Below are 14,210 nucleotides of genomic sequence, written 5' to 3' on the forward strand. Positions count from 1 at the left end.
TCGGAATGCCCCCATTGACTTTTTAACAGTGTATTCTGAATGCCAGCTGATTAATATTAGAGACTTTCCTGTCTTTTGGTATTAGGTTTTCAACGATCACGTTTAAGACAGCAATTAACTAATCATTTCCCTGATTTTTTTTTTCTCCAGTTATAAATTACAAACACCACCTCAACATACCTTGCCTTTCAGGTCAAATGATTTAGATTTGCACAAAATCGCCCGTACTCTTGTCTTGATAACGCAAGCAGTGTACTGCAGGAAAGGAAAATATGTAAGCTCCAGCAAAAAAAAAAAAACACAAAAACAAAAGAAGTAACTATGTTTCCAAAAGAGTTGCTTTGAACTGAAGTTCATCTATAGGGTACAAGAGATTACAGGCTACGCAAAAGCATTCTCTTATAAATGGACATTTGGTCTAGCGTATAGTTAGTTACTCCCAAGTCCTATAGCCTAAACAACCAATGAAACGCACGACAATAAGGATTGAGCCACCACTAAAAGTTTAATTCAGGATCTTAGGTTAGGCTCTTGCCGCCACCGATGGTATCATTACTCTGATACTAGGAATAGTAATCGAACAACCAACAAAGTCCTAATGAGAACTACTAGTGATTAAGAATATGGCATTGACCATTCAGTCTTCAATATGCAAATCCGCCTAACTATTAACAGTAACTCAGTGTCCTCACAAAACATAGCTCTCATACCTTGATACGAACATCCATTCATCTTACAAGGCTCAAGGAAAGTAACAATATCAACAAGCGAAGCGTCTTATCCAATCTCTCCCTCTGCCTCTCTGGTTTGCAGTAATCCCTTATCATGGCTCTTCTGCTTTGCCACCTGGTAAAGAAACTGAATCAAATGCAATGTTACAAACCCAACAGATATCTACGAGACAGTAAACCTAATTCTAAAAAGCAAAGTACATACCCGAGTGAGTAGACAATGTGGAAGACCTCTAAGTGAGCGTCAAACGCCAATCACCGTCGTCTCCTTCGAAGTGACAGATCAAGACAGCAGCTTTATATTCGCCTCGTCGAACTTTTCGCGGCCAACGACATAAAAAAAGCAAAGCTTTTTCACCCTACACAGCTCCAGTCTGATCCATTTTTTTCAAGTTAGTCCCGGTCCGGTCTGAGTGTTTTTTGCACCCAAAAAATGTTAGGCTGGGATTTTGATCCGAACCGAACCGGCTATACCAAACCGAACCAAAAATTTTGGTTTTTTTGGTTTAAATTCGGTTCAATTTGGTAGATTAAAAATTGGTTATTCTTTGACAATTTGTTAGTTCGGTTTCCATTTGCTTTTTAAAAATTAAAATTATATCTATTCTAGTAAAAAATTTAGACCAAACTAACCAAATTTTAATCTGATATAACCGAACAACTAAATTTAAACAAAAATTCAAACTTTTGAAATTTAACTGAACCAAAAACTTCAGTTAGTTTCGGTAAAACGTGCAGTAAATTAACCGAATTTCGTTCGTCTCAAATTGTGTGCTAACCAAATAATTTTATATAGTAAACTAGGATTGGACCCGCAAATGAACAAAATAACACAAATATATTTTAAATTTTAATAAAATTCTAATTTGTTTTAATTATAATTTTTACTATTTTTACTACAAAATTTACTGTTTCTTTTTTTATATAGAATTTATATATTTGTTACTATATTAAAAAAATTCATAAAAAATATAACTGTTTCACTTTGTTCACAATATTTTCTTTTCTTGAATTTAATAGATTTTGATACATTTCTTCTTACATCTTATAATTTAAAAACATTTAAAAACAAAAGCCAATTTCTTATCTTTTTATGATATTAATTGTTATTGTTTAATATTTATAAATAACATGTTAGGTTATATATTTATGTATTATTATTTTTGAGAAAATATACTTATGTTGTTTATATGTTTCTTCTAACTCACATCAACAAAAATTTTAAAAATAATAAATTTCGCAATTGTTTTCTTTATTTTGACTACCAATGTTTAAAAAAAAATAATATTTTTACACTGATGTGTCATTTTTTCTTTTCTCGTTTGTTGAGGTGGCAACAAAAAAATGTTTGAACTTATAATAGTATTTATTTTATTATGATTAACAATGTAATTAAGATATAGAGGACTTATCCAAGAACATTTCATATTGTATTATTCTCACTATTTTATCTTACAACTTTTGCTATTTATTATATTAGTCTTGTTAGAAATCATTTAGTTAGCTTACAACTAAAATATAATTATTTTATTTTGTTATCAATATTTTCATTTTTGACCTTTTTAAAAATGTTAGTCAATTGTACTTTTTCATACATTTTCTCTTCCAATTTCACAATTTGTAACACATTTTTGATCTGCAAAATTCTCAAACCAAAGAACTATTTGTTGCCGATAGAAGTCAGCTTCTTACATCATCAACCTCAAGAACGTGACTCAACTTTATCTTAAACTAACCACTTCTCTGAGTCCATTACGAGCGATTTTCTCAGAGTTAAAGAATCTCAAAGCTCTTGATATTTATAACAATGAACTCAAGGGAAGAATCCCAACCTCTCTTTCAAGTTTGACCAGACTCAGAGTCTTGAACCTTGCAAGAACTCATTTTCAGGGAAAATTCCCCATGTTGATCTTCTAAACCTGAGGCAAGTCGACCTGTCTATTTATAGGCTCATAGGCACAATATTGGAATTTCTTCAAAGATTCCAGAGAACCTAATGAACATTGTCACAATACTCTGCAAACTGTGTTGACAATCGACGGTCATATTTCTCTCGCCTTTGTGATCATGATCAACTGAGCCAAATCAAATGGTTCTGGAGCATTTAATGTTTTGTTCAAAGATGAGTTCAAAATACAAACTGCTCAAACTAATAAGATTCGCTTAACTAAAAACAAATGATGACGAAAACAGATAAGGCCAAATACCATATGTAGCTTACCTTTGACTGGTTTCACATGTCTAAACGAATTATTAAGGAAAAGCCGATAATCTGTGTGTCTTCAAGAACAGAAGAAAACGGCTTGTGTTCATCAGACACATCGATGGATGAAACAATAACATTGATTCGATCTAACACATTGTTAATCAAATTTCCACATACCCAAAATTTCGATTTCATCCTTTCGTTGAAAAAAGCACAATTTTATAGAGGTAAAAAATGAAATCATTTATGAAGAGTCAATAGTAAGTCAATATCATCTAGTAAGCATTATTCATCAATATTCACTAACATTCTCTAGGTCGAGAAGTGCTATGATGGTCACCTTTACTTACATTTACATATAGTTAATCATCAAAATGTATGCAAGTATGCAACTATTGATCCTTGTTCGCTTAAAAGACTAGTGAATACAAACGCATACACTCTATGAATTATAAAGAACTTTACATTTCCTCCCAATCTTCGTTTTTCATTTTAATAAGGAAAACTAGATGATAACCCGCGCACATGCGCGGAGTGAGTTTTTATAATAATATTTGTTCATTAATTGGCTTTAATATTTTGCAACACTACAATATTTATCGATTGTAAAATGACTAATACAAATGTTGGTATCTTAAATGTATTATCGTTGTTGAAGAGTTAACGTATTACAACTCAGTTTAATTATTTTTAAGACCATAAGTATACAAAGAAATTAAGTTTTGCGGCTGACACAAATTACCAAAACCAAATAAGCAACATCAATTGTATAATCACGAAAGAGGATTAGGTTTTCTGCTCTCGATTTGCTTACTATTGACTCTCCATAAGTGATTTCATTTTCTACCTCTGTAAAGTTGTGTTTTGGGTTATCATCTCTGTTTTATTGATATGAATTTAGTTTCCTTTTAACTTCTTCTATTAATTTGTAGAATTACATAAGTGTCAATTTAAAAAGATGGACATCGGTAAAAATTAGTTCCACTCCATATACATATCAAAGAATTAAAATTTTAAAGAAAATCACCGGCAAACTCTATTATCAGGTTAGTGTTCAAATCTAATATATTAAATTGTTATAAAATATAAATGCATGTCTAGTATATATTCGCCAATTCGGTCTAAAAATCATCTAATTCTATAACAACAAAACAAATTACTTATTTTATTAGCCTATTCTTTTGAAATTTAGTTACTTAAAAATATACAGATAAAAAATATGTAATACTTTATCATTCTAATATATGTAAACTATGTATAAACTAAGAACTGTTTGATTTATTAAATGATAAACCAGAAAATTTATAATAAATAGTTCAAATATTTCATTCTTACAATTATAATAGCTAGATACGATATTATGGCGAAACAAATATTAGACGAATGATCAAATCTCTCATTCTTTAAAGAAACTCAAAAGGAGATGATTGAAATCTTGTCATGATATTCGATTGAAAGTTTTTAGGAATAAAAATCAAGACTAAATTATTTAATCTGAATGAAATAATATATGTAGTGCTTCCGATATTAAGAATCACTTCGATTTGAAGAAGTGTGTTTTTGGGATTGTGAGGATCAAATAAGATATTAGAAACCACCTCTTTTAAAAACTTATTTGTATGCATAAAAGTATATACATTAGAGTAAGCACATAAATCAAAACCAATATTTTTTGTTAATTTACAATCACATTTTTGGTAAATAAATCAAAACAATCATTTTATTTACTTTATATGGAATAAATTAAACTTTAGTGATATTAACATAGATACATAGTATATTTTAATATAAATATTTATTATTGACACTTCCTACTCATATGATTTTCTTAACATTTTTATATTGGTATAACAAAAATTTAAACCGTTAATCAAAAAACTTTTAATGTAAATTTTTCAATATAAATTTCAAAATTAAAATATTAAGATCTCAATAATTTTTCACTGCAAATTTTGAAATTTACATATTTATATAGCTGTATATGAAGTCTCATTTATATAGTATATAATTTATTTCAAATGATATTTATATATATATAACATGAATATCTATTAATGAGACTTCATATTCATACGATTTATTAAAGATGTGCATTTTATCTGATACCCAAACCCGTATCTGAATCTGATCTAAAAATCCGAACCAAAGTAACAAAATACCCGAACGGTTATTGAATTTGAAGAGATTGGATATCTGAACCCAAACGGGTGATATCCAAACCCGAACGGATAATATCTGAACCCGAATGGATATCCGAAGATAACCAAACATAAGTATACTTAACCCTATATTTTTATTTTACTTCTCTCATTTTATTCAAAATATTTATATTAATGATGCACATTGCTCAAAAATAGATAATATATATATAATTATGGACAACATCATTTTCTATTCACTTAAAATATATATCAAGCTCTTGCTTTTTACATTAACAAAAGTTGCAATCTAAAATTTCAAAACAACAACTAAATTTTCAAAACAACAAATAAATTAGTGTCTTTCTATTTTAAAAGTTTTATCTTCAAACCTATTAATAGTTTAATTTTTTTTTTTAAATTAGAAAACCAGTTAAGTTAAAAGTATATTTTAAATATATAAACAATAAATAATTTATTTATTTTTTCTTCAATAAATATCTGAACCTGACCCAAAATATCTGAAACCGAACATAAAATACCCGAACCCGACCCAAAGTATAGAAATACTTGAATGGTTTCTATACCTTTATAATGAAATACCCGAAAATCCTATATACCCGATACGAACCCGAACAGGTATTCGAACGCCCACCCCTACGATATATAATCATTTCTATCTTGTTTGAACAAAAAAAAAATAAACCATTGATTACAAAATTTCAATGTGGGACTTTTACCATTTTTAGTAATTTATAGTCGTTTATTAAAATTCAAAATATAACATATACGAAAAAATCCATTTTTTTATTATATGTTTAATGTAATTGTTTTATTTCTTTTAATAATATAAAATTAAACAAAAAAAGAGAAATGATACAAAAATTGTTATCAAATATGTATTATTCATAATCATTAATTATCATATATATGATAATCATATTAGGTAATTCTGTAGCTTCTGTTTTAAAGAAAGAAAAAATATTCTTTTTTGCACTATTAATTAATTTGATGGTTAGTTTAATAAAAAACATAGTATATGTTTATATGGACCAACTTATTTTTCTAAGAATTCTCAAAATCATCTTCGTGATGACACATGGCTACAAAAACATGTTGTAATGTTCCAAAATTAATATACCGCAGATTTTGAATACCATATAATTTTAATATACCTGATTGTCTTATGAGTTATGACATAACACGTTAATTACACCTAGAAGTAGATGCAGAATTTAAATGCATGCTTTGTAGAGATTCAAAGGAATTTTGGTTTTGGAGCACTCCATCGAAATTGTTTTCTTTTCTACATCATATTTGTTATAAATTCTAAAATACATGCTAAATACGTTCTGAAGTACAGTGTATAACTATTGAAGACAGATAACTTATTCTCTCATGTAGCAAATGAAACAAAAAAACTTATTAAGTAAATACAGAAAAGAACTTTTGATTTTGAATATTTTAAGTAAATATGCAAACCTTTTAAATTAATTATTTCCCGGATCGGAAATTATGGGCTTATGATAGTAGAATTAAATACATATGGATCTGCTAATGCTGCACATCTAACCATTGACACAGCCATATTTTCGTATAACAATTTTCTAGCGGATCTTACATATTGCCGAATCCTAATTACAGTTGATCCTCTAACGTGCGAATCAACAACTAAATTTCATAATTTAACAAAAGAAAAAACAACTAAATTTTTTTTTTTGACTAAAATATAAATTTGCATCTGAAGTAAAAACTTACAACCTATATTTTGAACCAAGAAAATAAAGTTAAAAAAAAAAAAACAACTAAATTTCAGATGATTTGTAACTAAATTAAATTATTTGTAGCAGCGTTCGTACGCTGTCTTAAAAAACATAGGGATAAACAGTATAGTGTTATTTATAACCAAATTACAGATTCTGAAAATATTGAGCACGTGATTTGAGTTGGATCGTAGGGTATCCGCCATTTACAAGTAGGAGGTCAATGAATTAAACAATTTGATACAGATGACGCAAGAATGTGCATGATGCATGCATCATTATTGTGATGTTTACGTATTGAAGGGAAAATTAGCACCAAAATATAGTTATCTCAATTAGTTTTCGGATCAGATATTTTATGGGACCATGAGATCTCATTTACAAATGGAGAAACTATATACGTATATCATGATTTTTTTGTAGTCAACCTATATATAAAACTATATGATAGATAGCATTTAAACCAAACAAATAAAAATCTTTATGACAGAACATGGTGCATAATGCATATAGGTTGTTTGGAACTTTTTCCCCATTATATAAATTTATTAATAGTTATAACCATTCTAACAGAAAATGAAGAGTAAAAGACAAGAAACTTATTAAATCACATTTCACAAGTGGGTCTTGTATTATATGTTTGCTCGGTTTTGATTCTGGGACCATATAAGTTTTTCAACTTTCAATTTCAAGAATTATAAATATCCCCCATTTTTTCCGATTAATCATTAACGTTCTCTGATTCTCGACAGCTTCTTGAATTAGAAATTTTCATAAAGGCCCCTACTCTTAATATAAATTAATAAAACATATATGACTCACTTTTCCTAAAAAGCACATAGTTTAGTTGAATAATAACATGAGCATGGAATAAGATATTTTTACAAATTAGGCCTAAACATTTATAATTTAACCAGATATCTGAATTCTACTAAAAAGCAAACTTATCCAATATAATTCTAAACATATACATGATTGGGACTTAAAAGCCAAATTCGTCTTACATTAGGTAATAGTAGAACCGGACCGTAGTTTGAATTAATATCCAAAATATCTCAAAGTTAACTAAACTTTTTTTCTGAACACCTCTCAAAGTTAACTTTAAACAAATTCATATTTTAACCCAAATTTGAGTAGTTTGAATATTCTAGAGTACTTTTGGAGAAGTTAAATAATTTTTACCGGTTTTTATTATTCAGTTACCTTTGAATATTTCATATTTTGAGTAGTTCAGGTGATTTTTACCATGTTTTTTGAGTAATTTAAGTATTTAAGTATAGGAGCTCTAGCTGGAGTGTCCGCCCCTGGGTTCGAGTCTTGGCCACTGAGAAATTTACATGTGGGCTGCAACATCCGAGACCGAAGACCGTTACGCGGTGAGCCACATGGTGACGTCCTGGCAGCGTCCATGCTCACTTCGGTCTCTAGTCTGGACCACTTCGTTGGGACCAGGATACTCGGTTAGCAAAAAAAAAATACCTGAATAAAACTTATGAGCACAATATCAAAATCTGTTAAAAAAAAACTTATTCCCTATCCGAACATTTAGTACAAATTACATCTTTAATGGGTAACACATTAAAAAGATCTTTCTATTTTGGTAAAATGTTAATTAAGAAATAATAGATCAAGCTGTAAACATAAATAACTCTAAGGGTCATCAAGTAATATTGCAAGATTTAAGAAAAAGAAACATTAAATTTTTTTAATAATAATAAAACTGTGTAGGTGGGGGAGAATCACAATATTTCCCAGAGAGAAAATCACGGAAACCGACGAAGATTCTCTATCTCCAGATGGTACATTCGAAAGGGAGAAATAGATCTTAAGAAAGCTTAAAACATGGAGACTTTGAACTTTCTTTAAACTCCCACGCTAAGAAGATCTGTTTTCATCTCAGAAGCAGAGGAAAATGTGTAGTAACATAAGCAGTGGAAGCTATGGAGGAGACAGAGACTTCTTACAACGAGATGATTACTTTGGTTCTTGTCCGAAAAAACAGAAGAAAGATAAAGTACGACGAAGAGGACCTGGTGTCGCCGAACTCGAGAAGATCCGTTTAGAAGAAGAGAACAAATCTCCTTCTCTTGTAACTCCGCATTCTTCTTCTTTATCATTACCAAGAACCGATCACACTCTCTTTTTTCCTCCTCCTCCTCCTCCACAGCTTCCTTTGCCGTCCTCTTACACCACTAATCATATTTTCCGGTCACCGGCGACGGTGATGCCTCATAACTTTGATTTGCCGTTGTCGTCTTACCTCTCGAACGGATCTTTCCCTATGGATATGATTCCTCCAGTGCCGTTTTTGCATAGGAAGCAGAATTATCCGAATCATCAGACAGTAAGAACAGAGAAAGAGTGAACGTGACTAATCACTCTGTAGTGTTATGTAATGACACGATCACAAGTTTACAAAACATGTTTTTAAAAAAATGTCTCATGATCTTGCAGATGAATCTTGCGAACCCATCTCCAGGACCAGGAAGATTATACCAGTTCATAGAGCCCCCTTCAAACCAAAGATCTTGCGTCGATAATGTCTCTCAGATTCTTCAGGAAGAAGAAAAGGCATATATTAGATTGTTTCCATATATCATAACTAAATTTTCTTGCACGTTTTCTAATGTTTTTGTTTGTTTGTTTCTTTGTTATTTCCATAGGTTGTCATGAGTGCGAAGAGGCCGTGGCATTTTCTCGCAGACACCACCACGAAAGCTAGCGTTGGACCAATCTCAAGGTTTCTTTGGTGTATTTTTTTTCCTTGGTTTCATTCATTTTCTTGATGTACCAAAAACCTAATCTTGATGTGTTATTTAAAAATGTCAAGGGAGTTGAAACATAACCGGTCGTTGGATATGAGATTGATAAGTACGGTCCAAGATTCCGGTACAATGATTTGCAACCCTATCTCCATTGATTCACCTACCTCCATTACGCGTGATTTTAACGTACAGGTAAAGTTGATATCCTCCTATTTGCTATGTATGTATTTATTTACTCTATTTCATCAAATCATCTTGATTTTAGTATGAACAACAGCAACCAGAGCAAGACTTTGATGAGAACATGCAATGGAGAAGTAAGAAGACTTTCTATAGCTTCATACCCTCTAATGATCAGAGCAATATTGGACGAGAATACCGAGCCTGTGAGCCACATGAATCTGCCGCTGATCATGGCATCGATCTCAGCCTTAAGTTATAAAAATTTTTGCAAGATACAAAAAAATCACTAGGTTATCTGTCTTATGTAACTTCTGATATATTAATTAAATTCCATGCAACTAGATTAGTTTGTGCTTCATCAATTTGCAGAAGACTAATCAAGACTTATTAACCAGAGGGTTTGTTTGTAACACAGAAGTCCTGGTAAAAAACATTTCATTTTAGTACTTAACTCAGGTACTATTGTTGATAACTAGTATGAAACAAAAAAAAGAAACTGTTTTTTTTTTGTCACTAAAACAAAGAAACTGTTTGTTTACTCATAATACAGAACAAAGAAAATGAAACCTATTGTTTCTTAAAATCTTGGTTTAGCTATCTATCTCTTATGAGCTTGTGATGTGAGCTCATTTCCCACCATGTTCTAATCAGGATCGGTCTTAAGATTTTGGAGGCCAAAACAAATTTAGTAAAAACTTACTATAATTTTTTATGATTTGAGATGTATATTAACTCTTAAAATTTTTGGAGTACAAGACTAATATTTCACACCGCTATGCCTAATACCGGCTCTGGTTCTAATCATACTTTAAAGAAGAAGAAAAAGAAGACTGCAAGCTTAATCAAAGAGAACATAGGTTTTATTAAGCTCTCATCAACATTATGAAAATGAAAAGCAATATGGAACTGATAAACTCTCAGTCTGATCAGAGCTCAAAGGTGACAGCTTTTAGTTCTGACCTCTCAAATGAAAATGGAGATAGATTAAAACAAGAGAGGAGATATACATAGCAAAGGCCAATACAGAAATCCAAAACGGATAAGTTGATCTCACATAAGCCGGTAAGCCAATTGCAAGGCCAACAACCACAGCAAGAAGAGCTTCTGTTGAGTAATCCCATTTCAATCCTTTGGTGTATACAATCGCCAATACAATCGACATTCCCATGAGATTGTTCATTGTAACATCCCTATATATCTGCATCAAAACCCACAACTCTTAACTTTAAGCTTCTCATCAATGTAATGTACATGGAAAAAGTAAACAAACTTACCTCAGAGAATTTCTCAGAAGCGATTCTTGCCTTATCTTTCTTTCGACAGAAATGTGCAGATAACGTGTTCTTCAAGTTTCTAACCAAAGGGATCACTGCAAATACAGCGTAGAAAGAAGGAACTCCAGCTGTAACCGACAAGAGATTAATGTTGATCATAAATGGTTTAGCAAGAAACAGGACCATTAGCATCCCACCAATGACTTTAAGGACAGCTTTTAAGGTTCTCAAAGAGAGCAATTTAGCAACAAGGGTTTGCTTTGGCATCTCCAGCTTTAAAACTCCAGCTTCCTCGCCTTGAGACAGATTCTTGACATGCACGGAATCTGATGCCGTTCTGTAAATGCAAGTGTTTCCCTGTCTTGGAGTATCTGCTGGGTTGTCGAACTTGTATTGATTCAGTAGTTTCATTACCCCTTCTTCAAACTCGTTCTCGTCTAACTCACCATCTTTGTCTTTGTCAAAATCAGCAAGTAAAGTGTTTGCAAACTCATTGATGTCACATTTCATTCTTCCATAAACTCCAAACTCTACGGTTAAGTCTTTAAGCTCCGAGATTTGAATCTTCCCATCTTTGTTCCTATCGATCTTATCAAACAAACTACACAAGCAAAATAACCCGGTAAACTTGCAATGCAAGAAAACATAACAAATCTCTATAGTTCTTGATTCAGAACAAGAATAAAAACCTTTTCAAGCTCTCTTTAGTTAGTTGTCCATCTCTTATAAGGCTTCGAGGCGAAAAGCTTTGCAAATGTTTATGAACTTCAGACATGAGCTCAAACTTGGCATTATCTAAGCTCTTCTTTTGGTCTGCCGTATCAAAATACTGCGAGTTTCAACAGAAAGAACAAGATTGACCGGTCAGACAACAGAGCAAAATAGTTTTCAGAATATAGTTTTGATCACTTCTTGTTCCAGAGATCTCGTACCGAGTAAACAAAGTAGATGAAGGTTGAAGAAACGGTGATTATGAGAGTGATCAAAATAGTGATGTCACTCCAAGCTTGTGCATCAAGTAAATCAGGCAATGTCACCATGAGAAATGGAGCTAGAGTGAGAAGCATAATCCCTGCAGATTTCTTGTTCTTAGGATCCGCATCTACGTTTGCTTCTGCATAGAGATAAAACCCCGAATGAGAATAGACTTCATACAAAAGAGAAGAGACGGAAGGAATCTGTTATTTTCCAATACCATAATATCTCCAATTGATTTTTTTCTTCAAAAATAAAGTAATTCTGTATTTTAAAAGTGAAAAAAATAAAGTGATAAACAGAAAAATAAATGAATTATTCTATTTATCGAAGAACCCCATTTTTACTCTATTGTAGAATGAAAAATAAAGCAGGGTCTTGGAACATTTTTACTCCAAACTCTTATTTAGAGTAAAAAATTAGAGATGGTATAAAACATACCAACGATGTTTTTCAGTATCTTCGTCCTGTAAAACCCTCTTCTTGGATTCTTTGTATCCTATATATATATAAACATATTATATTCACTGGAATAAGATCTGGTTAATACTAAAAGATTGGAACAAAAGAATATGATCTTACAGAGGTTGTTCTTTTGATTGATCCTCTTGGGGTTGACTGGCCTGAACTAGGGCTAGTCAAACCAAAGACAACACAAGCTCCCCATTGCATTGTTAGAGCAAAAACTGTGTACCCTACAGTAACACCAACGTTGCTACCCACAATCGCCAGAGCATCATCATGGGTCGCTGATAATCCAGGCGCTAATATCAACAATCATAAAAAGGTTTCAGACTCAAAACCAATACTGAACATGAAGTATAATACTATAAAAAAGTTTCAGGTGATGGAACCAGAGAACAAGGGGAGTCTTACAGAGCATAAGGACAATTCTTGGGAACATTGTAAGAAGAGGGAAGACAATACCACCATAGAAACCGACCTCGAAGATTACAAAGAGTTTTGATCTTCCTTCAGACAAGAAATAGTCACCGATGACCAAGAGACACCCAAAAGAGAAAACTTGGAAGGCATAACCTCCAATATTGTCTGCACATGGAAGAAACCCGTAGACATGAAGGCAAGCTGCTTTAGAGACGTTCTTTGGAGGATCTAGAGTGAGAAACTCATACTCCGAGGCGCCATGGATGCCATCAGAGATCAGGATCGAGTTATTTAGAGGGACAGGACTTAAGACACGGGAGCTCACACTAGAGATGGTCAGAGCTAGAGATATTAAGAATAATAACAGATTTGATGGGCAGTGTGGATGGATAGGTGTCCGCTTAGAAGATAATGTTTGCATATGAGCTGATTTATTGTGAAAACAAAAGATAACTTATAACTTCAAATTGTGAAAGTTTTTCTGCTTTGGGTTTTATTAAGTGACTGAGGTTGAAGATAAAAGAAAAGAACAGAGGAGAACAACAAACTCAACTTCAGAAATTATAACTATCCTTACCAAAGTTTTGTACTTATATACTAAAGATATACTAGATCTACAGTACTTATACAACAATTTATAAAACGTAGGCACTTCATTACTTACTAAAATAATATTTCTTACCATCAACTGAATAATAAAATGTTAAACATTTATAGTAGAAAAACGCTTAAACAACATGTATTGAATGGTGACAAGAAAAATATTATAGTAAGTTTTAGTTGCCAGCTCACATTTCTCCATGCACGTGGTTCATCTTTTCCATGCACCATGGCCAAGAGCACGTGAGTTTGAGTTCGCTCTCTCTCTCTACTCGCTTCAGTGAGAAAGTATCCAAGTAATTTGTCTTTATATTTCTTGATTTCTTCTGATCTCTCATATTTTCTTATTACAAGACTTTCATCAAGAGATTTGATTTGCTATTTCCAACATTAGGTTAATAAAATTCGTGGAATTTCTGACTTTTTTTGTAACAAGGTTAGTGACATTAATATTGAATCTCGTCATTCGCCTAGTATGGCTGGTCAGTTATTTTAATATTAACAAGATTTAGGCAGATCATGAATAGTTGCTATACCCGAAAAAATAGCCGGTTAATGCTCTCTTTCCACTACATATTTTACTATCTGTGTTGGCAATTTCCATGCGACATCAACGAAACCTTGAAATCCGGAGATGAACCAATTTTGACCCCATCGAGCTTAAAATTAAAAAAAAACTATTGTGCACTT

General features: G+C 31.8%; 2 protein-coding genes, 1 long non-coding RNA gene and 1 other non-coding gene across 9 annotated transcripts in view; 2 read left to right on the plus strand and 2 right to left on the minus strand.

Annotated features, from left to right (window-relative positions):
* Positions 1-12, plus strand: part of TRNAP-UGG — a 72-nt gene extending 60 nt beyond the window's left edge. The window contains exon 1 of the tRNA in view: positions 1-12. This exon is cut by the window's left edge and continues 60 nt beyond it. This is a non-coding gene — a tRNA (tRNA-Pro).
* LOC106332798 overlaps positions 1-1,102 on the minus strand; it is an 8,328-nt gene extending 7,226 nt beyond the window's left edge. For 4 of the 5 annotated variants that reach the window (XR_001268184.1, XR_001268181.1, XR_001268183.1 and 1 more), the window contains exons 1-3: positions 937-1,102; positions 711-858; positions 181-255 (exon numbers count right to left, since the gene is read on the minus strand). This is a non-coding gene — a long non-coding RNA (uncharacterized LOC106332798). The remainder of the gene's footprint in view (positions 1-180; positions 256-710; positions 859-936) is intronic. The other variant, XR_001268182.1, reaches the window with a different exon arrangement.
* A 7,508-nt stretch (positions 1,103-8,610) lies between these two features.
* On the plus strand, positions 8,611-10,177 carry LOC106333805. 2 transcript variants are annotated; one of them, XM_013772206.1, is made up of 5 exons: positions 8,611-9,182; positions 9,293-9,409; positions 9,502-9,578; positions 9,669-9,795; positions 9,869-10,177. In XM_013772206.1, the coding sequence occupies exons 1-5, from the start codon at positions 8,751-8,753 to the stop codon at positions 10,043-10,045; spliced, it is 930 nt and encodes a 309-aa protein (XP_013627660.1). In that variant the 5' UTR covers positions 8,611-8,750; the 3' UTR covers positions 10,046-10,177. The 2 variants fall into 2 exon arrangements, with proteins under 2 accessions (XP_013627660.1, XP_013627661.1); XM_013772207.1 differs by having other exon boundaries at positions 9,881-10,177.
* Positions 10,178-10,735: 558 nt separating this feature from the next.
* Positions 10,736-13,474, minus strand: LOC106333701. The gene is made up of 7 exons (XM_013772121.1): positions 12,912-13,474; positions 12,618-12,799; positions 12,477-12,534; positions 11,993-12,174; positions 11,750-11,889; positions 11,061-11,661; positions 10,736-10,984 (listed from the first exon to the last, which is right to left on the minus strand). Exons 1-7 carry the CDS (start codon positions 13,339-13,341, stop codon positions 10,736-10,738), a joined length of 1,842 nt encoding a protein of 613 aa, XP_013627575.1. The 5' UTR covers positions 13,342-13,474.
* Between the last annotated feature and the right edge of the window lie 736 nt (positions 13,475-14,210).

Source organism: Brassica oleracea, chromosome C3 (genome assembly GCF_000695525.1).
Source record: "Brassica oleracea var. oleracea cultivar TO1000 chromosome C3, BOL, whole genome shotgun sequence".
NCBI classification, from domain to species: domain Eukaryota; kingdom Viridiplantae; phylum Streptophyta; class Magnoliopsida; order Brassicales; family Brassicaceae; genus Brassica; species Brassica oleracea.